Source organism: Elgaria multicarinata, chromosome 7 (assembly GCF_023053635.1).
Source record: "Elgaria multicarinata webbii isolate HBS135686 ecotype San Diego chromosome 7, rElgMul1.1.pri, whole genome shotgun sequence".
Classification (NCBI taxonomy): domain Eukaryota; kingdom Metazoa; phylum Chordata; class Lepidosauria; order Squamata; family Anguidae; genus Elgaria; species Elgaria multicarinata.
The window spans coordinates 88,226,544-88,247,272 of record NC_086177.1 but is presented as its reverse complement, the minus strand read 5'-3'; the positions used below and the strand labels follow the sequence as shown (position 1 = coordinate 88,247,272).

At 43.6% G+C, this 20,729-nt stretch overlaps 1 protein-coding gene across 2 annotated transcripts in view; it reads right to left on the bottom strand.

Annotated features, from left to right (window-relative positions):
• GRHL2 (grainyhead like transcription factor 2) overlaps positions 1–20,729 on the bottom strand; it is an 89,818-nt gene that overhangs the window by 27,064 nt on the left and 42,025 nt on the right. For both annotated transcript variants that reach the window (XM_063131030.1, XM_063131031.1), the window contains one exon: positions 6,078–6,236. In XM_063131030.1, the coding sequence (XP_062987100.1) occupies positions 6,078–6,236 (159 nt within the window). The remainder of the gene's footprint in view (positions 1–6,077; positions 6,237–20,729) is intronic.

Below are 20,729 nucleotides of genomic sequence, written 5' to 3'. Positions count from 1 at the left end.
CATTTAAAAAATTCTATCATTTTATGTTAATAAGGGATAACTTTTCCGCAGAAGGTGAAAGGGCATAAAGAGCAGTTGGATTAACGGTGAGAGGAAGCCATTCTCGGCACTGACCTGTCAGGCACCCACCTAATGCGGGAGAGATGGTTGCATCTGCAAAGTCAAAAGCAGGGCAGTGCCTGTTTTGCAAATATATTTTCAATTTGTGATTGTCCTTTTAAAAACAGGATCAGTACTAATACATATAACCCCAGTCTTCCCCAACCTGGCAGCTTCCAGATGTTTTGAACTATAGTACACAGGATTCCTAACTATTGGCAATACCAGCTGGGGATGATGATGATGATGATGATGATGATAATAATAATAATAATAATAATAATAATAATAATTTTATTTATTTTCCGCCTCTCCCTCTGGATCGAGGTGGGGAACAACATAAAATACAAAATATTATACAATACATAAAACTGATTAAAACATATAAAAAAGAATACATTATTAAAATAACAGCCATAACATCTTAAAATTCGACTGGGTAGGCCTGCCGGAAGAGATAAGTCTTTATTGCCTTTTTATATTCAGAAAGTCTATTGAGTTGGCAGATCTCTCCCGGCAGGCCATTCCACAATCTGGGAGCAGCAGCAGAGAAGGTCCTCTGCGTAACAGTTGAAGTCCAAAACACCTGGTGGGTCACCAACTTGAGGAAGGCTGCTCCATGCTCCTGTAACTTCAGACCTGGCTACTACAATATGCTTGACATGGGCTTGCTCTTGAAGACAAACCAGAAGCTTTAGCTAGTACAAAATGCTGCAACCCAACTCCTGTTAAATATTAGGACATGGGACTGTGGGTAACCATTGCTTTGTCAATTGTGCTGGGTATCAGTGCACTTGTGAGCCCAATTCAAGGTACTGGTTTTTAACCTATAGAGTTCTACCTGTCCTGGAATCCACATGTCTTAGAGCCTGTCTCTCCTGTATCAAACCTCCTGCCATCTTTGTTCATCTTTATCCATTCCAACTATTCATATAATGCAATGGTTTGTAGCTAGAAAGCAGGGCCTTTGCAGCTTTGGCCCTGAGGTTGTGGAATCAAAAACAAAAGGAGGTAAGCACCCAAAAATGGTCAAAAAGGAGAGAAATGGGTTCTCAGGATGCAAAATACTTGTTTTCAAAAAGCCCAACACATTGGACTTTTTGAAAATAGATATTTTGCATCCTGAGAACCCATTTCTCTTCATTTTGACCTGAGTTTGTGGAACAACCTCCGCTGGCTTTCAGGGATTGTTCCCCCTTCTTTGCATTTCAGAAGACAAGTTAAGCCTTTCTTTTTCATCTGGCTTTTGGGACTTTCTCCCTTTTTTTGACAGGCTGATACATTTTCTCGTTTTATCATGGTTTGATTTCATTTGCATTCATTTTGTATCACTGTGATTTTACTCCTCAACTTTTCTCTCCCCATTGGAAGCTGCTGGAAAACCGGTATAAAAATAGTTTAAACTAGCCTCCCCCAACCTGGTGCCCTCCAGATATTTTGTTCTACAACCCCATCAGCATGGCCAACGGTCAGAGATGATGTGGACTAAAACATCTGGAGGACACCAGGTTCAGGCAATGGAACAAAGCAAGCCAGAAAAACAAATAAAATCTTGGGCTTCCCACAATCTCTCAACCTCGCTTACACCTCACAGGGATGTTGTCAGGATGACATGGGAGAGGGGAGAAAACCACATGGGCCAACTTGAGCTCTCCTTCTCCAACTTCACGCTCCGTCTTATTTATCAAAGCAGACTGTATTTTCCTACTATACCACTAGATGGCATAAGTGACCTTATGGAGGTAAAACAGATATACACAAACAGGGCCCCAGACCAGGCATAGCCCCACTCTCTGCAGCTGTTCTAACTAGGGTGACCATATGGAAAGGAGGACAGGGCTCCTGTATCTTTAACAGTTGCACAGAAAAGGGAATTTCAATGTCCGTCATTCGTATGCATGTAGTACCTGGTGAAATTCCCTCTTCACCACAACCGTTAAAGCTGCAGGAGCCCTGCCCCCTTGACCAGATACGTAAGAGGCAGGAGCCGCACTACTACTTTATAGTGGTATTGAAGTGCACTGACAACTGTTGGGGCCCACTGACACATACCATATACCGCTTTCACACCACTTTCATAGTGTTATATCCTGCTTGGTGTAGATGTGTCAATGGGCCCCAACAGTTGTCAGTGCACTTCAGTACCTCTATAAAGCAGTTGTGTGGCTCCTGCCTTTTACATACCACTTTCATAGTGGAATACCTTGCTTGGTGTAGATGAGGCCACTGTCTCTCCTTAGCCTCCTTTTTTCCAAACTAAACCCAGCTGCTGTAATCTTCCCTCATAGGGGAGATGCTCCAGCCCCTTGATAATTTTAGTTGCCCTTTTCTGCTTCAGACAGAATGCTACCCTGTTCAGAGCAGGAGGAATTTCCCTGTCACTCACCAACAAAGCCTGGATTCAATGGGACTTACTTCCATGAAACTCTCCTTAGCATTGGAGATTCAATACACTACAGGCGCTAGATAAATTGGTAACTAGTACTCAATACTGATTGTTTGTGTTGATGATTTTCTTATATTTTATAATATGTGTGTGTGTGTGTGATTCTAGACGCATGATTGTAATTTAGCTAATTTCATGTATTGTGTTTTATACAGGTCGTTAGCCATCCAGGGCTCTTTGTGTGGAAGGGCCAGATATAGATGAAATCAATCAATCAAATATTGGAGAACAGTGGTCCACATCACTGAGACACTTGAACCAATAGCTCTAAATAGCTGGATCGCAGTACCAGAGGAGCCGAGTTTAATGTGTTCATCACTATTTGTTGTCAGGGAACACTTGAATGGGAACAGCAACAGCCCCCAGACTGCAAATTCAATAAACGCTTGATTATAAACGGAATATTATGGAAATGTTCTTTATGTTCATAAAGGCAACCACCAGGGCCAGCTCCAGTTTTTGGAGTAGCATTTGAGTGAGTGCCTTGCCTCAGTGAATCTCCCTTCTCACCACCATTGGCACCACCTGCTGTTGCTCCTCCTCCACTTTCTCATCATTGCTATGGCTTGCTTGTTCAACAGGCAGAGAACCGTGGAGCAAGTGGGCAGTACTATCAATTCCTCCTCTTCCTTCTTACCACCACTGTTGTCTGGGCCCAAGCAAGGTGCAGGTGAACAAGCAGGTTGCAATGAGGAAGAGGAGCAATTCCAGGGGACTCTTTTCAGTGAGCCCCTGTAGGCTTGTAAGGCCCTCAGCCAGTGCCCAACCCTGCCTACCTTTGACGCCAGCCTTGCTCATCAACAGCAGGCTGGATAGGCTATGGCAGCTAGCTTGGTGCCTTCCAGATGTATTAGATACACATCCCATCACTAGGGATGATGTGAGCTATAGTCCAACACAACTGGAGAGTGCCAGGTTGGGGAAGGCTTGGCTATGGAAAGAAATAAGCCTTTACTTACCAGGCCACAGAATGCGTTTCAGGCAGAAATGATTCCTGGCCATTTGCTGCCTCAGGCCAGCCTTAGCAGGAGTGAGTGTACATCCTATTTTTAAGCCTCCCCAAGCCATCCAGACTCCAAGTTTGATAAGGGTAACATTTTAACTACCCTTGTGTTCTTTTCTCCTACTTTTAAGATGGTTTTGATTAGATCTGTCAACCCTCATTTCCTGCTCCCCAACCATGAAAAGTGAAGTATCAATTAAACGGATAGATAGTCAAAGTGATGAATATGTATAATTCAAAGGCTCAGCTCCTTGTCGTCTATAGGTCACCCTTGATGAGGCTCAGGCTCTTAAGATCTTTCCCTCCCCCTTTTCCCTCATTACTTTTCAAAAACTGGCAAACAGGGATGGGGAAGGGCTGCATTCATGCCTTTGATATTTACAGAGCTTTTAACAGGCAGTTGTATCTTCAGATCTCTGCAAATATTTGACCTAAAAAAATTACCATTAAAATACAGCACTTAAGATTCATTACTTGCAATATATATTGCAAGTTGCTAATCATAGCTGGTATTTCTCTCCCTGATCCGTTGGATTGACCCTAAGCAAAGAGACATCCAGGATGTGAGCTGGGAGATGAATGGAGCAGTTCTGAGATCCTCACACCTATGATTCCCATTGCTTTCTATTCTTCCCATATCTCCCATCAGCTATTGAATCTCATGAGCTCATGGTCGCTTAGCAACCAGAACTTTGCTATTTTCTTGTCTCATGGGCATAGTAAAATGGCTGGGAAGGCATCTGATTAGACCATGGCCTCTGCAAGACCATGACCAAGAGCTCAAATGGTTAGAATGGCCCTTCTAATCAGAGCTTGGCTAAAGGGTGGCCTGGTTCATATATAACACTAACCCATAGTATGGGTTGTTGAATCCTGGGTAGACATGGTGTATGAATGTAGTCACATTAACAAACTGTGATTTGTTAACTACAAACAACCCAGAAAGAAAACCTGTCATTTGTTCTTTGGTTATGAGCTCTGGATTGTTTAAACCATGGGTAGACATTGTCTGCAAACCCAGAACTGTGGGTTGTTTCATCAGGCTGCAGAAGTGGAGGGCAAGAGTGGTTAAAAAAAATCTAGCCAGCTGCTCTTTATGCCAGTACTACAGTGCCACAAAGACATTGGGATAATGGGAGGGAGAAGGCAACAGTTCAGGGGCTGAGTTCGCACAATCACCCTACGAAATAAGCTGTGCACTGTGTGGGTTGACAGATGATCGGGCTTGCCATGGATTGTTCTCTCTTTCAAGTCCTCCAGCCGGCTCCGGCACATGCCCAAGGGGACTTTGCAGCAGAACCCATTCTGTCTGTCACCAAGTCCCCCTCCCTGCTATGATTGTGCCCCTGGTTGTGTTCAGAGCTTTTAAAACAATATTTTTTGTGCACCAAAGTTTGCGCAAAATGGGTCTGAAAAATAATTGTAAAAATATTGGCCCTGGGGAAGTGCATTGTGTGGGTTGCCACACAATCAAAATTATCTTTGTAATTTTTTTAGGGTAGTCAGTTTTTCACAATTGTGGAGCTGCACAACTATGGCTATCAAACTACATATAGCCTTGCAAAGCCCTCACATACAACTGATAGCTTAAGAAGCAACACACCAGTGAAGACCACTGGTAGAGAAGATCCCAGGTTCCTTTCTTAGCATCTCCAGTTGGCGAGGGGCCATAGCTCAGTGCCACAGACCTTTTGCATGCAGAAGGTCTCAGGTTCAATCCCTGGCTTCTCCAGGTAAGGTGAGGAAAAATGTGTGCCTGAAACCCTGGAAAGCCGCTGCCAGTCAGTGTTGACAATACTGGGCTAGATGGACCAATGGTCTGACTCAGTATAAAGCAGCTTCCTATGTGCCTCTGTTCATTAGCTGAACCTTGCTATTGGAATTTATTGCCTGCTGATATTTAAACAGTATCCCAGTTCCCCTTGAATGTGGCTTTAAAAAGAGGTCTGTGTATTCTCCTTGGCTTTCCCCACCATCTTCCTTTTTTCTTTTCTCTTTTTATGTTTATTTAGACCAGCCTTCACCAACCTGGATCCTTCCAGATGTGCTGGACTACCATCTCCAGCACCCCCAGCCAGCATAGCCAGTGGCTGAGCATTGTAGTCCAATGCATCTGAAGGCCACCAGGTTAGCAAAGGCTGATTTAGGCTGCATGTCTGTAGCCACAGTCTGTTTCTTCCTATTGGAGATGCATTTGTCTGGAACAAATGAAAAATTAAACCAAATGGCATTGAACCAATAGCATTGATGGGAATCCTTTCAGGAACAAGTAGGTGTGAATGGAGCTCATTTTCGTTTCTTCATTCATACCTATCTGTTGCTTATTTGGGCATGTGGGGCTTGCCTTCTCTGGCAACTGAAGAGCTGAAACTGGCAACTACTGTCCTGCCAGCTTCCATTTCATCTTCCCAGAATGCCTTGGGAGTTGTGTCACTCTGGGACATCCTGGGAGGGAAAATGGTGGGTGCCAGTTCACCCCGATCCTGAATGCCTGGTGCTTTTAGGTGCTTAACAAATATATCATCTTACCTTGTCACAGAAAACCTTGATCTGGCAGAAGGCACGGTGGATGGGTTTATTGCTGCGATTATTGTAACTGTATGTGTCAATCTGAATCATCAAAGGAAGCCCCTTGACTCCTTTTTGAGAAGAGAAGTCTGTGCTCAAGCAGTTCACTGTGATGAAAATCTAATTTAGAGAGGAGGAAAAGGTAGAAGTTGAGCTGGCACTGGGGTGTGGTTTTTCCTCATCCACAAGCAGCATTCAAAGAAGTGCGGCTGCTGATTAATATTTGAACTTCCATATGCAGCTATGCAGCACCTCTCGAGAAATCTACCTCTGTGCAATGGAAATCAGTGAACTTACTTAATCATTGCTTAATTTAGAGGGTTTCTTAACAACAAAATCAATCTGACAACAAAACAGGATGGCTCACCTAAGACCTAACCCAACTAAAGCGACTGTTACACATGTGATGCATTAGAATCAATAAGAAAAAAATTACTAGATGCCTGCAGTCAAAGCACTGGCTGGTTCATTCAAATCAATAAGAGAAATTCAGCTCCTGCCTCCTTTGCAATCATTTCTTGGCCTTTCTTGTTCCTTTAGGGCTGCTAGGGCACAGTGCTGCAGGAACAGTGACGACCAGTCCTTAGCCTTCCACACAAAGCTGGCCCTAGGGTTTGTGTGAGGTCTTAATCCCAAATAGACAACCTTTCTTACTGCAGCGAAGGGGGACATGCAAACATTCAGGGGGCTTTGTTCCCTGAGCAGCTGAAAAGTTTGAACCAGCTCAGCCAATCAATTTCAGAGACTTCACTGCTACAACTGCCATACAAAACAGATGTAGAAGTTTGTTCACCACTGCGTTAATCAAAATGTATTTTGTTTGTGGGCTTTTCCATTTTATTTAAACTATTTCTGAGCCCCCCTCTTCCACACTCAGGTGACTTACAACATGATCTTAACCCACCCCCTATTAATATCCAATATTTCTCTCTTAAACAACCTTAAGACCCAAACCAATTAATAGAAGAGGAATTCTTAAAAGTTTACTTTAAAAGATGGGCCTTCCAAAGCTTGCTAAATCTTGGCAAGGAGACTCATTGATGTGACATGAGGTTTTTGTTCCAGAAACCTCTCTTGGGGCTATTGCAGAAAACACCCTGTTCCTTCCTGCTGATAACCTAGATTCTTTAGATCAGGGGTGGGCAAGGAAGAATCGCTTGAGATCAGTGGGTAGGGTCCTGCTCAGGATACCATCATGTAAGGTAAGGGTGGGCAACTTGTGGCCTACTAGACATTTTGGCCTACAGTTCTCACCAGCTGTAGTCAATGGCAAGGGATGATGAAAGCTGAAGGCCAAAACATCTAGAGAGCCGCAAGTTACCCACCCCTGCCTTAGATGAGGATACCCTGAGCAGGACTCTACCACTGATCTTCCTGAATTCCCCAGCAGGGAAGGGCTATAGCTCAGTGGTAGACCACATGCTTTGTATGCATGAAGTCCCAGTTTCAATCCCTTGCACCTCAGGTAGGGTTGGGGAAGACCCCTGTCGGAACCCTTGGAGAGCCACTCTCAGTCCACGCAGACAACGCAGAACTCAATGGACCAATGGTCTGACTCAGGGCAAGACAGCTTCAGAAAACAAACAAACAAGGGGGAAACTGAGGAAGAAAAGCTACGGAAAATGGGCTAAAGAAAAAGAAGGACTTTGGCTGACAGACCACAGAGAGGTAAGGCTAATGTGCCTTGCATGGAGAATTCAGCAGCATTCATCTGATTACAGAGGTTGATATTACTATCCAGTATTTTATGGTGGAGTTGGCTCGGCTTGTTTGCTTGACTGAGTTAATAGCACTGCGGCATTTCTGTACTTGATGGTATCGCAGTGCTGTGCTTACAAACAACCCAAGTTGTACTTTAACTGATGTGAGAGGAGGGAAGCTGGGAGAAACCCACTTTACTCTGATTTGGAAACGGATAGCATTCCCCGTCTTAATAGAAGTCCCATCCAGGCATTCTCCACGTGCAGTGGCCTAGTGAAGCCAGGGCCCACAGGGTTGATGTGCCGAGACTTTTTGATTGGCAGGGATGATGACATCATCTGCCCCCACCCCAGGCTTTCCCGTTCCATCTGGGTTTAGCTACAGTCCTTACAGGAGATTGGAAGGTGGATGGGGGGCGGGGAGAGAATGGATTTTCCATGCCACAGTACATTGTTGCGAGTTATCCCTGTTCTAATGCAAAGTATTGGGGAGTGCCTTAGTTTCAAATGAGCAGTTAAAACCTATCAACTGGAGATGAAGACTAGTAGAACCGATTTGTTGATATAGATCAACACAGCTGCCTGCCTTTTTGGATTCTCCTTGGGGGCATGGCTACAGGAACTGTCATGTTGAGTGCCTCCACTTCAAAACTGACCACTAGACCACTGTGCCACAATATATGTGTGGAGAAGGGGGCAGCAGGACTGAGTGAGTGGCTCTGCCCCCTATGTCCTCCATGGAACTATACAGAGGGATGATTGCAGAGGGAAAGCTTATGTGTGTGAGCAGCTTCCACATGATTAGAACTCCACACGGGCATCCAGTGGGTGTGGCCAGTGCCACGTTGGTGGCAGGGACGGCAGCATGGTCCTACTGCCCCCCTTCTCCATATGGAGACTCTACACATGGGCTACAGTAACAAACGCTCCACAGTGCCAAATGTGGACTGTATTGTAGGCTGATTGCTTAGTGCTGTACACATGCTTCATACATCTGTCATTGGATGCAAATGGACAAAGGGAGAATCTTCCCATTGGTTTCTCTATTGGTTTCACTTCACACATTGGAGCGGGCACACACCCCTTCCATGTTCGCAGAATTTCTCCTACAGGGAGAAGAGGGGGAAATGGCTCTCTTTCACATTGCTAAAGGCAAGGACATCATCATCATCATCAAAGATTTGTTTTAACCCTAGAGTCGCCCCAAAGTAGGTATTGGAAGGCAGTGGAAAAGCTGATAGCAGACTTCTATTATTGTAATGCAAACTTACTTAATTTCGCACTTTTGAATCATTATGCGAACTGAAACTTATTATTCTTCGAAATTTGCACATCTCTGTATTTTGCAATGGAATTCTCCAATAAAAAAAAAGTATGCCCAAAATGGGTATATTAGGGGAAATAACATTAAAACACATATTAGGAAAATTGCTTCAAAAAGTAACACAAAAATTCATGTATTAAGAGAAATGTGCACAAAAATACTTAAGAATTTGCATGAGAACTTTAAAAAAAAACTCAGTTTTCAGGATGAACCAAATTTATTGTTGTTCTTGATGGGAGATATTGAGAAGTAGAGTGATGATAATGTAACTAGTGTAACAGACTAACATTTTATAAGAGTGAATATTTTCCTCCTGACACTAACTTATATCAAGTCTCTTGAACAATCAATAATTGTACATTTATGCATGCACACAAAAAGTAAAAAACTGTCATAGCAGTATTAATGATGTGTTATTTTGTAATGCACTTGGAGGGAATAGAATTAAGGGAGATCAATGATTTGGGGTAAGATTTCATGCCTCAAAATAACATCCTATTAGCCTTCTTTAGAAACAGCAGGGGTGGGGGATTTAAACTGGAAAGGCAATTTACAAGCATGTGAAGCCAAAGCTATAAAACGGCTTGAATATGTTTTTAGTTTTCATTTAGCTTCATGGTTAAAATGACATTAGTGTTCTCTTGCATTTGCTTCTGAAAGATGACCAACTGATCATCAATTATTTGGACGCTCAGGAGCCTTTTCAGTGAAGTCTAAGAAAGCATCATTTATTTTCATCAGGCTTTTTTATAAAAACGTCACCAATATGTTCTAAGTTAAAGGACACTTTTATGCCATAGTGATCGATGCCCCAGGAGGAGAGAGGCTGGAGGGAAGGCAATAGAGAGTACAACAAGTAAATGTCAAATAACTGTCCAGCCTCACTACCTTGTATGTGCCATCCCCAACCCACTGCCTCCATAGTTCCATTCTACGAGGACAGACTGAAGGAACTAGGTATGTTTAGCCTTGAGAAGAGGACACTGAAGAGGGATATGATAGCACTTTTCAATACAGAAGGGGGCTGCAACCTGTTCTGTATCATCCAAGGCTGTAGGACACAAAGTAATGGGATTAAGTTACAGGAAGGCAGATTTTGGTTGAACATCTCACTGGTTCTCCCCTTTTTATGGATAGGGCCTAGGCCTGGAGCCACCATGCACTAGTTTGGGGTCAGGATCTTTCTCCCTCACCCATTACTGTACCAGGTCCCATGGTTTCCACTACCCCACAGGGTTGCTGGTAGGGAAAGTGGGATTACACAGTCAAGCTAAAATGAGAATAGGAGAGGGGTTTGTATATGGGGACAGTTGGGGTCTTGGCATCTTAGTCTACTTTGATTACTGACAGCAACATAGAACATCTTAAGAAGGGGGTTAGAAAGCAACTTGGAGATGCATGAAAGGAGAAACAACCAGTTGGCTGGTGCATCCATTTAGTTCTCTGGAAATGCATTTGGCAACCATGGCTGACGGCAGCAGATGGCACTCTTGGGCACTGCCTGGAGCCCCAGTGCCCTGGCAGGGAGTCACTGCCTTTTGACCTGCCCCCTAATTTTTATTGTTTCTGGTCCAGCGCTCTGAGCAGAACAAAGCATTTGGATCTAGTCACCATTTTAATTTCCCACAATGCCCCTGATCCAGAGTCTCTAAGGGATCGTGGGAAAGTTAAAGGGAGGCTAGACCTAGCCACACAGGCTACCCTGGATGCTGCCAACACAGCCAGGTATGCTCGCTGAGGCCCACTGATAGAGGAGGAGGCCACCAGAGGACTTTGCCCAGGGCCCTCTCAAACCAGGAGCTGGCCCCACTGCTAAACCTGACAGCCGATTGCAGAAATTCATGGCTTGAAAGCCAACATCAACACTTGACATCCTGCTGCTTTATGGTATCTAATTCGTAGAGCATAGGTAGCCAAAAGAAATATGTGGACAATTCTGTCTTTCAAAAGTCAATACCTCAGCCTCAGGGCTTGGCACTAATTAGAGAGAATAAGGTAGACAGCAAGTTCATTGGCATTTGAAAAAGCAAAAAAAAGAGACAACCTGTACAGATGGGAGAACAGATAGGCTGAATTATTGCTTGGGGACTGGGAGTATATGAGCACTGGGGGGAGTCCACATTTACTTACCTCTTATGTGAGCATATAGACAACATCGATTTGGTTGTTTACAAGGAACTACCAAAGTGGGTTTTTGTTTTGTTGTTATTTTGTTTTGTTTTTATGAAATTTCCAGACTCTGCATAGATGGACCTTCTACTTGTTTTTTAATTTCTGCATCTTTTTACAGTGGCTGTTGTAAGAAATCTGGCCACTATTTTCTGCACTTGGCATTTTGGGGAAACTGGCTGCTGTTCACATTAGTTACTCATACCTGACTGCATTGGAACATTTTATTGTATCCAGCTCCAACTTATGTATTTTAGCAACTTATAAATAATATCAACTAAAATTGTGTTTTGGTAATTGATGCTATTTCGTAAAGAATTTTCAAAGCTATAACATTCCTATAATTTAGCCTTTGCCAAGCTGGTGCCCTTCAGAGGTGTTGGACTACAACTCCCAAAATTCCTAGTCCGAACGGCCAATGGCTAGCCCTAGCTACACAGTGCTGCTAGACCTTGCCAAACATGACAGGTGGGTTTATGGGAGTTGCATTCCAACACATGGGGAGAGTTGCTTTTTGTTTGGATGGCTGTATCCGGTCGGAATTCAAGGTGCTGGTAATGACGTTTAAAGCCCTAAACAGCTTGGGACCTCGATACTTGAGAGAGAGCCTCTCCTTATATATGCCTGCCCGAGACCTTAGATCAGTTGGAGGAGCCCTTCTCCGCATCCCATCAATGCAACATATATGTTCTGATGGGACAAGGGAGAGGGCTTTCTCTGTGGTGGCACCCTGACTGTGGAATGCCCTCCCCTTGGAGGCCCGATTGGCGCCAACATTGATTTCATTTCGACGCCAAGTAAAAACATGGTTTTTTAACAAAGCATTTGGTGGTTAAACTCACTGGCACATTGTTTTAACTGTATCTATTGCTTTTAAATTATATATTGTTTTAACTTGGATCATGGTTTAATTTGTTTTTAACTGTGTATATTTATTGTTTTATACTGTATGTTTTTATCTGTACGCTGCCCTGAGATCTTAGTGATATAGGGCGGGATATAAATATTTTAAATAAATAAATAAATAAATATTAGATTTTAATAGAAATAATAATAATAATAATAATAATAATAATAGTATTTGTTACCCACCTCTCCCTCTGTATCGAGGTGGGATACAACACAAATGCAAACACCATAAAATACATATAATTGATTAAAACATTTTAAACTAATACATTATTAAAAGCAGCACATTATTAAAAGGCATCTTAAAATTCAACTGGTTAGGCCTGCCGGAAGAGATCAGTTTTTATATGGCTTTCTTAAATCCCGGAAGACTGTTAAGTTCATGAATCAAATCCGGCAGGCCATTCCACAATCTGGGAGCGGCAGAAGAGAAGGTCCTCTGGGTAATAGTTGTCAGCCTTGTTTTTGTTGACCGGAGTAAATTCTTCCCAGAGGACCTCAGTATGCGGGGTGGATTATACGGAAGAAGACGATCCTGCAGGTAGCCTGGACCCAAACCATGTAGGGCTTTAAAGGTGATAACCAACACTTTATACTTTGCCTGGAAACTAATTGGCAGCCACTGAAGAGATTTTAAAACTGGTGCAATGTGGTCACCTCTAGGTGTACCGGTGACAAGGCTGTTACTAGGCTGTTTGCGATGCTCTGATACATATTCCTATTCTTGTGTTGCTGTGCTTGTGTCGCAAGGTGCTTTGCATCCATTTATGTGGAAAAGCAGGATACAAACAACATCAACACCATTATAACTGTGCAGGAGTTTCAAGGTTTAAATGTCAGGAAAAGAGAAACAGGCCTTGAATTTGTTCCTGTTCTCATTTGTCATTCTTTTAATTTAGATTTTCATGAGTCTTTTTATAATTACGTGATCAATAGCAATGATACTTCTTTATTAACACAAACGTGACATCTACCCAACCTCTGCCTTGTATAGCCGATTGACAAAAAGAGTGGGTGGGGTTCTGGGGGTAAGAAAACGATGGAAGAGAACTAGGCAGCCATGTGTTATCAGAAGGTGACTGTGTCTCCTTTCAGAGGTTTTAAAGCAGAGGATGGACGAACACCTAGTGGGGATGCTCCAGCTGTGGATTCCTGCCTTGGCAGGGGGGTGGACTAGATGACCTTTGAGGACCCTTTCAGTTCTGGGATCTTCATCATACTTCATTGTAATTGAGCCACTTTAAAGCAGGGGTGTGGAATCTCAGGCTGGGGGTGGTGGTCAAATTTGGCCCTCATGGGATTCAAATCTGGCCATCTGGGGCTGTGCGAGCTCTAGTTTTTTAGTACCCTTGAGCAAGACACCCTCAATGGGCCTCCGCCATCAGTGAGCCTACCTTACCACCACTGTCATCAGCCGCTGTTGCTCCTCCTCTTCTTTCTCATCATTGCTACCAGTTGCTTTATTGGCAGAGAGCCAGTGAGCAACTAGGCAACAGCATCTGCTCCTCCTCCGTCTCACCAGCACTGTTGTCTAGCCCAGAGCAAAGAGGCAGATGAACAAGCAGGTTGCAATGGCGAAGAGGAGGAGCAACTCCAGGGGGCTTTTCTGAGTGGACCCTTGCTGGGGTGTAGGCCCTCAGCAAGTGCTCACCAATGCTTACCCTTAACGCTACCTCTCCCCTTGACCCCGTGCCCTTTCCCCCCCAACCTATAATCATTTGGTAGTTTCCTTGGTTTTTTGTGCGGGTTTTCCCATTCTAAAGGGCTGAAATACCCCTGTGAGCAGAGGTTCCCCATCCCTGCAGTAAAGGGTTGAGCTTTATCTGCTCTTCACAGAGGCTCTGTGAAACATGAATCAGCTTCGTATTGATGGGGATTTAGAGGACGCAAAGCTGATTAAGAAGTTTTGCTGCAGCTGTTATTGTGGGGAGGGGGGAATCTTGCTTAATCACTCAAGGCTAAAGCGGAAGGCAAATGAACAGAGATCAGGGAGAGAGGAAGACTCTTCCACAAATTTGACACCAAAAGGTTTTCGGTATATGAAGTGCAGTACAAGGGTTTACTTTACACACCTCCATGTTTGGACAACCACTACAAGTGCATTGTCTCCATGTCGGAAAGATGTAAGTAACACAAGAAGTAGCCCTTTAGTTTTGGACAATTATATCTGGGGTGGGGAACCTCAGGCCCCGGGGCCAAATCTGGCCTTGCTGAGGTCCCATTCTGGTCCTCTGGGGTTCCCCAGACAGCCCACCCCTTCCCCCCCACCCCGACCACTGATCATGTGCTGGTTCCCTAGCTTTCGTGCCATTTCTACCTATTCTAAAAGACTTATTATTATTATTATTATTATTATTATTATTATTATTATTTATTTATTTATATAGCACCATCAATGTACATGGTGCTGTACAGATTACACAGTAAATAGCAGGACCCTGCCGCGTAGGCTTACAATCTAATAAGTTGTAGTAAACAATAAAGAGGGAAGGAGAATGCGAACAGGCACAGGGAAGTGTAAACAGGCACTGGGTAGGGTGAAGCTAAACAGTATAGAGTCAGAACAAACTCAATATTTGAAGGCTATAGGGAAAAGAAAAGTTTTTAGCTGAGTTTTAAAAGCAGTGATTGAGTTGGTAGTTCTCAAGTGTTCTGGAAGAGCATTCCAGGCGTAAGGGGCAGCAGAAGAAAAAGGACGAAGCCGAGTAAGGGAAGTGGAGGTCCTTGGGCAGGCGAGAAGGTTTAGTTACTGGCAGTAAGCACCTAAGCTACAATAAATATGCTGATATTTTTGTAATTTTGGTCTCATCCCTTTTGCCTTTGGGACGCAGGTCTCCAGGGGGGAATCCGCACGTCGTACCGAGACCGCTTCTAAGCGACCTCAGTGCGACATGAAAGCGATCGTGTAACTAGCCTTTGGAAGAGCCGAGGAAGAGGCGTCCTTGCTGCCGCCGCCACCCACAGACCTCCTCGCCAGCCGGCGAGGAGAGCTCGGCTGAAGAAGGCGGGGTGGAGAGCGGAAGAAGCTCTCCACCCCGCCTTCTTCCCCCGAGCTCTCCGTCCCAGCCGGCGAGGGGGTCTGTGGGTGGCGGCTCTTCCTCAGCTCTTCCAAAGGCAAGTTACATGATCGCTTTCACGTCGCACTGAGGTTGCTTAGAAGCGGTCTCGGTATAACGTGCGGATTCCCCCCTGAGCTCCTCCAAAATGGAATGCAGCACCTTGGTTTATATAGTGAAGCCACTGGTATGACTGTATCAAGGATCGCCAGTCTAAAACTACCATAGGTCTATTCTCTTTCTTTGCATTTGATGTAATCCTGTCCTGCTTATTGGGATGTATCCAGAGTAGCGCTTAGCGGAGATCCACTCGCACAAGGGGGCAGGTTGGGGATCTTAGTAATGCCTCCTTCTTCCCCCCTGCAGCCCCCTGTGCCTCCTGAAAAGCTTCTCTGGAGGACTGGGGGACCCTCTGGAGCTCCATGAGGGGTGATGCAGGGGGAAGGAGACACGAGCAAAGGTCACCTCCCCACCCACTTCCTCCACTGGAGCCTTGCGCGAATGGAAGGGGCCCATCCGTGCATGGAACAACCAGTCTGGATCCAACTCACGATTCTGAGGATTCCATAAAGGGCAGGCTAAAAATGCTTTAAATAAATGAAATGAAATGCTTACCAACAGATGTAAAAACTCTGAACTGTCTAAAAGGATTTTTCCCTTTCGGAACTTACTCTAGCCAGAGTGTCTCCTGCCTCAGTTTTTAAAAATATTTTATAGGCCCCTAGTTATAAAACCTTAAACACAACCTTTTTTATTATTATTTTCCTAAATAAACTACTATCACCTGCTTTAAAAAGTAAATAATAAGAAGGAAAAAAATTCAGAGAGGTATATTTAAACTGTCACACTAAATAAATTCCTTAGAGAAATTTAGTTTAGACTAGGTTAGCAATAAATTTGAACAAATGGCTTAGGAATATAGGAAAGTGTTTCATACCAAAGCAGATTCTTTGTACGTCTAACTGAGTAATGCCTATTCCAACTAGCAGCATCTCTTCAGGATCTAAGGCAGGAAGTATTTCCTGTCTCCTGCTATCTGATCCTTTTAACTCAATGGGACTTATTTCTGGCTAGACATGTTTGTATAGGATTGCACAGTAATGCACCCTTTTTTCTTTGCACTTGTAAATATGGTTAATGCAGATTGTGTCAAGGCAAACAGCCATTTCTATTTCAAGAGTGGCCCCTGGAAACATTGCTGCTCAGTTTGAACGATCTAGGGTTGTCCATTTTCCTCTTTTTTCAAATCTTGGTTTTTGGCTGGAATTGTAAACACGCTTCATAAAAATAGCAATAATTTCCTGCTCTTGTACTGACACCCTCAGACTGGCTGACTGCATAGGTAAAACCAGTAATCATGAAATACAATACAAATAATAAATTAACTAACAACAACATAAAACAGAAGATACTCGCATCTACCCACTGAACCCACAGGGAATAGCAGGGGAAACTATGGGCAACTTGTTTACTTCTTCTTCCCAAAGCAGAAACTACACAATTTGTCCTTCGGTGAGAAGTTGCAATTCTTTTTTACAGCTGAAATTCACTCATCTCACTCTGGGGGAAGATAAGCAAGTTGGGAGATAGTGTGGTGCAATGGTTAGCATGTTGAGACTTTGACTAGGGACTTCTGGCTTCAAACCGCCACTGTTGCCACAACACTCGTGAGGTGACCTTGGGCCAGTCACTCTCAACCTATCCTAACCTCACAGGGCAGTTGTAAGGATAAGGGGGAAAGGCTGCTCATGACATCCTAAGTTCTTGGAGAAAGAGTGGTGTACAAAACTGTTATACAGACAAGTTCAACCTTGGAAGAGGAGACCCAGGAAGTGGGAGTCACCTGCAACTCTTTTAAAGAGGAGCATGATGAGTTGCCGTGTGTGTGTGTGTGTGTGTGTGTGTGTGTGTGTGTGAGAGAGAGAGAGAGAGAGAGAGAGAGAGAGAGAGAGAGAGAGAGAGAGAGAGAGAGAGAGAGAGATCTAGCTCTCCTCTTGGGAATGGCATCTATTCCACAATGAGAAACTGGCTGGCATGGCATTTCTAAGAGCAGGGAAACATCAAGATTTTGAAGATGACTATTAGGATTATAAAAACCAATCTGAAGCTGCAATCCTATGCACACTTTCCATCTTTATATCTTAATCTTTTTTCCTTTTATTATGAATTAAACTAAAGTATACAGAAAACAAATCGTGAAAATGAAAATGAAAAAAGAACAGAATATTACATGCACAGAAATACCAATATTCCATCAAGTACAATATTCTTTAAAAAAAAAGGAGGGGAGATTATGCATACGTTTCAAGAAGAGCAGACCAAATATCCATATATTTGTCCACAGAGGGACTTGGCTCCCAGTAAATATCTGTATAATTCAGCTATAATCATATCTTGCGAAAACAGCGAGAGATACAGGGATAGTTAGCCTGTACAAACTATTCTGCATTCCTGGGACCCTAACCAGAAGTTAATTAGGTGTTTTGCTGCATAACCCTCTCTGATGTCTATTGTAGCAGATATACTAAAACAGTGGCAAATTATGGACCTGAGAGCTATTCCAGACAACATGTTTTTAGCTTGTGCTTACATTATACATGCTAAAAATGTTAATATGTAGTACTTAGAAGCATATTTTAGAGCATGTGTTTGCTATCAGTGCATCTTCTGAGCAGCCCCCAGGTTGCTAAAGAATGTTCTTGCGTAGGAAAGGTGGCATCTTGGAGCTGTAAGATGTGAAGCACCTTACAACTGGAGATGCAAATGCACTAGCATCCAGAAAGCTCAGTTAAATAAAGAACAGGGCACAAATGTTGGTTTGGCTTACTATCCAGCCATTGTTTGTGGTCTCCATCAATCCCCCCTCCACATCCTCTGGCATGCACAGAGGGCATGGGAGATAGTCAGGGACCCTTCCCATTCATGGGGGTATGTATAGCATTTATATGGGTAAAGATTCTTTTCTGCTACTCAGAAGGGACCCCTGCTATTTGTTTCTAGCTGGAAGACTGTAGTGGCAATGAGAGGTTTCAGGTAGTGCAAATGTTCTGCTCGCCAGACAGCTCGGGACACTCTACCCTGGCGAGCTGGCGAGTCAATTTCTGGATGCCTGGTTATACAGAAAGAATTATTTTCAAATAGTGCAGGCAATGAAAGTACCACAGTAGTATGTCTTTGCATGCAGAGAATCACAGGCTCAATTCTTGGCATCTCCAATTAATAAAGGATCCACTAACAAGAGACATGAAAGACTTCAACATGAGAATTTGCAGCGCTGCTGATCATCTGAAGAGACAATACAAGGCACGTTTGACCTTGTACAAGGTGGCTTCTTATGTTTCTAGAAGCTTTATAGCTTAAAATGGCGTACTTCTATCTTCTTGGCCCCAAAAGAAATTAAGATGTCAATATTTTTTATGTTAATTTTAAACCACAGAAAACCATGCACTAATTATATTTTTATCCTTCATTTTTGTTCCTGATTTTTAGAATGATGTAGTTAGTCCTGAGTGCTAAACACAGGGCAGGGTAGAGCTTTAAATAAATAAAGTGCCTTTGTGCAGAGTAAGTGCAGCGTTTATAGTTTCTTTTGACATCCGTTACCTTATAAATTCCATACAAAGTCAATGCCTTTGTTTCAGCTCAATACCAATGTCTCCAGCAAATGTTTACATTTCCCTTTAAGAAGCTTCCTTAACTCTGCACCACGCCCCAGCAACTACATAAAAACACAATTTGCTGCAAAAGCTTGTTACACACCTGTTCAACCATGTGTACACTGCAGTTCCTAAATGCATTGTGACCATGGTGTTTTATTTGAAGCGTCTCGTTTTAGACGTGATTGAAGGAACCCTGGCTCTCATTTCAGAAACACACAACAGTTTCTGGTTGTCATTCTAATTTTTTAAGTACTCCACTTTAACGGACTCTAGCCTCGCATCAATATGAAGAGCATACACATGTAAAATCTGGCACATGTCCCATTAAAATACTAGAGTACCTCTTAAATCCCTTCCAACTCAATGACTGTGTGAATACATGGCACCTGATGTTGTCACTGGGAAACTCAAACAGGTTTTCCTTCTCCACCCCCTTGAAAACAACTATGTGGAAAGTTTTGAGAACTCGGTTTAAGGGAGCGCTTCTTTTACCATGCAACTCCAGGCATTACTCTGGTACATTCAGTCTCGAATCTTGATTTCAAAAAGAGAGGCCTTTGTAACAGAGAAATTCATTTAATCTCAAAATTGTGGGAAAAGAGGAAAATGCCTTCAGAACAATGGAGCCAATTTAAAAGCTATCCTCAGGAGAGTCTATAATTAGAGCTTCCAGCTCTCTGGAGTGAGGTAATTGCTGAAGGAAAAGCGGCCCCCACTGGCAAGAATCTTAGCTTCAAATGACTAGGTGAGTTGGAACAAGTTAATGCCCAGAAATGGAACGGCTCACCTTGTGACCTTTCAAATGCACATCATGCACACACATGGGGGTGGGTGGGTGACAATAGCATTGCAGTGGAGGGTGGAGAGGAACTGGCTGGCACCAATCGATGGGAGTTTTCTTTCCAATCTGCAACCCCAAATTATTATTACAAGCTTATTCTTGTCAAAATACTTGGGTTGTTTAGTGCATGCCTGGGGTTAAAGATATTTGATAGCAATGAAAAAAAAATGCACATGGATTTGGCGAGAAGCTACTGTATTAATGGCAGCCCCTGGATTGCCACAGCCACCATGTTAAGGAGTTAAAAGCTACATCGGCCAAAAAATGGCCCCAGCATTTCAAATTCCCTGACAATTCCAAATATAAAGAGGAGCTCTATGGAACTAAGTAGGGGGTAAACTAAGTAGGGAGTAAACTGCTTATATGTTAACTAGCGAATGGATCCAGGTTTGCACAGGTTGGAATAGCCCTTTGTTTGATACAGTGAAGCTTTTAAGCAAACTTACACAACTATCAGAGTTGGACACATGCCCTTCCTGTCTGAGTGAAGCCATGTGGCACCCGTGCACATGGCTTTAAAAGGGGGTTGGATAAATTCCTGGAGGCAAAGGCTATCAATGGATAGAAGCACCGATGGTTGTGTGTTATCTCCAGTATTCGAGGCAGTAAGCCTGTGTGCACCAGTTGCTGGGGAACATGGGTGGGAGGGTTCTGTTGCACCATGTCCTCCTTGTTCATCCCTGGCCGATGGCTGGTTGGCCACTGTGTGAACAGAGTGCTGGACTAGATGGACCCTTGGTCTGATCCAGCAGGGCTCTTCTTATGTTCTTAACCCCAGTATCCCCAGGGGAGGGGTCTATCCACTCTATTCCCCTGAAGGAAGGCTGCCCCACAACGCTGCCCCACTGCAGTGGGGAGTGGGGGAGAAGGCTTATAATTCTGTTGCTTAGCCTACTAATCTCCCCAGGCTTCAAACTGTATGCAAAACGATGTGCTGGTTAGTGATGTCTACACC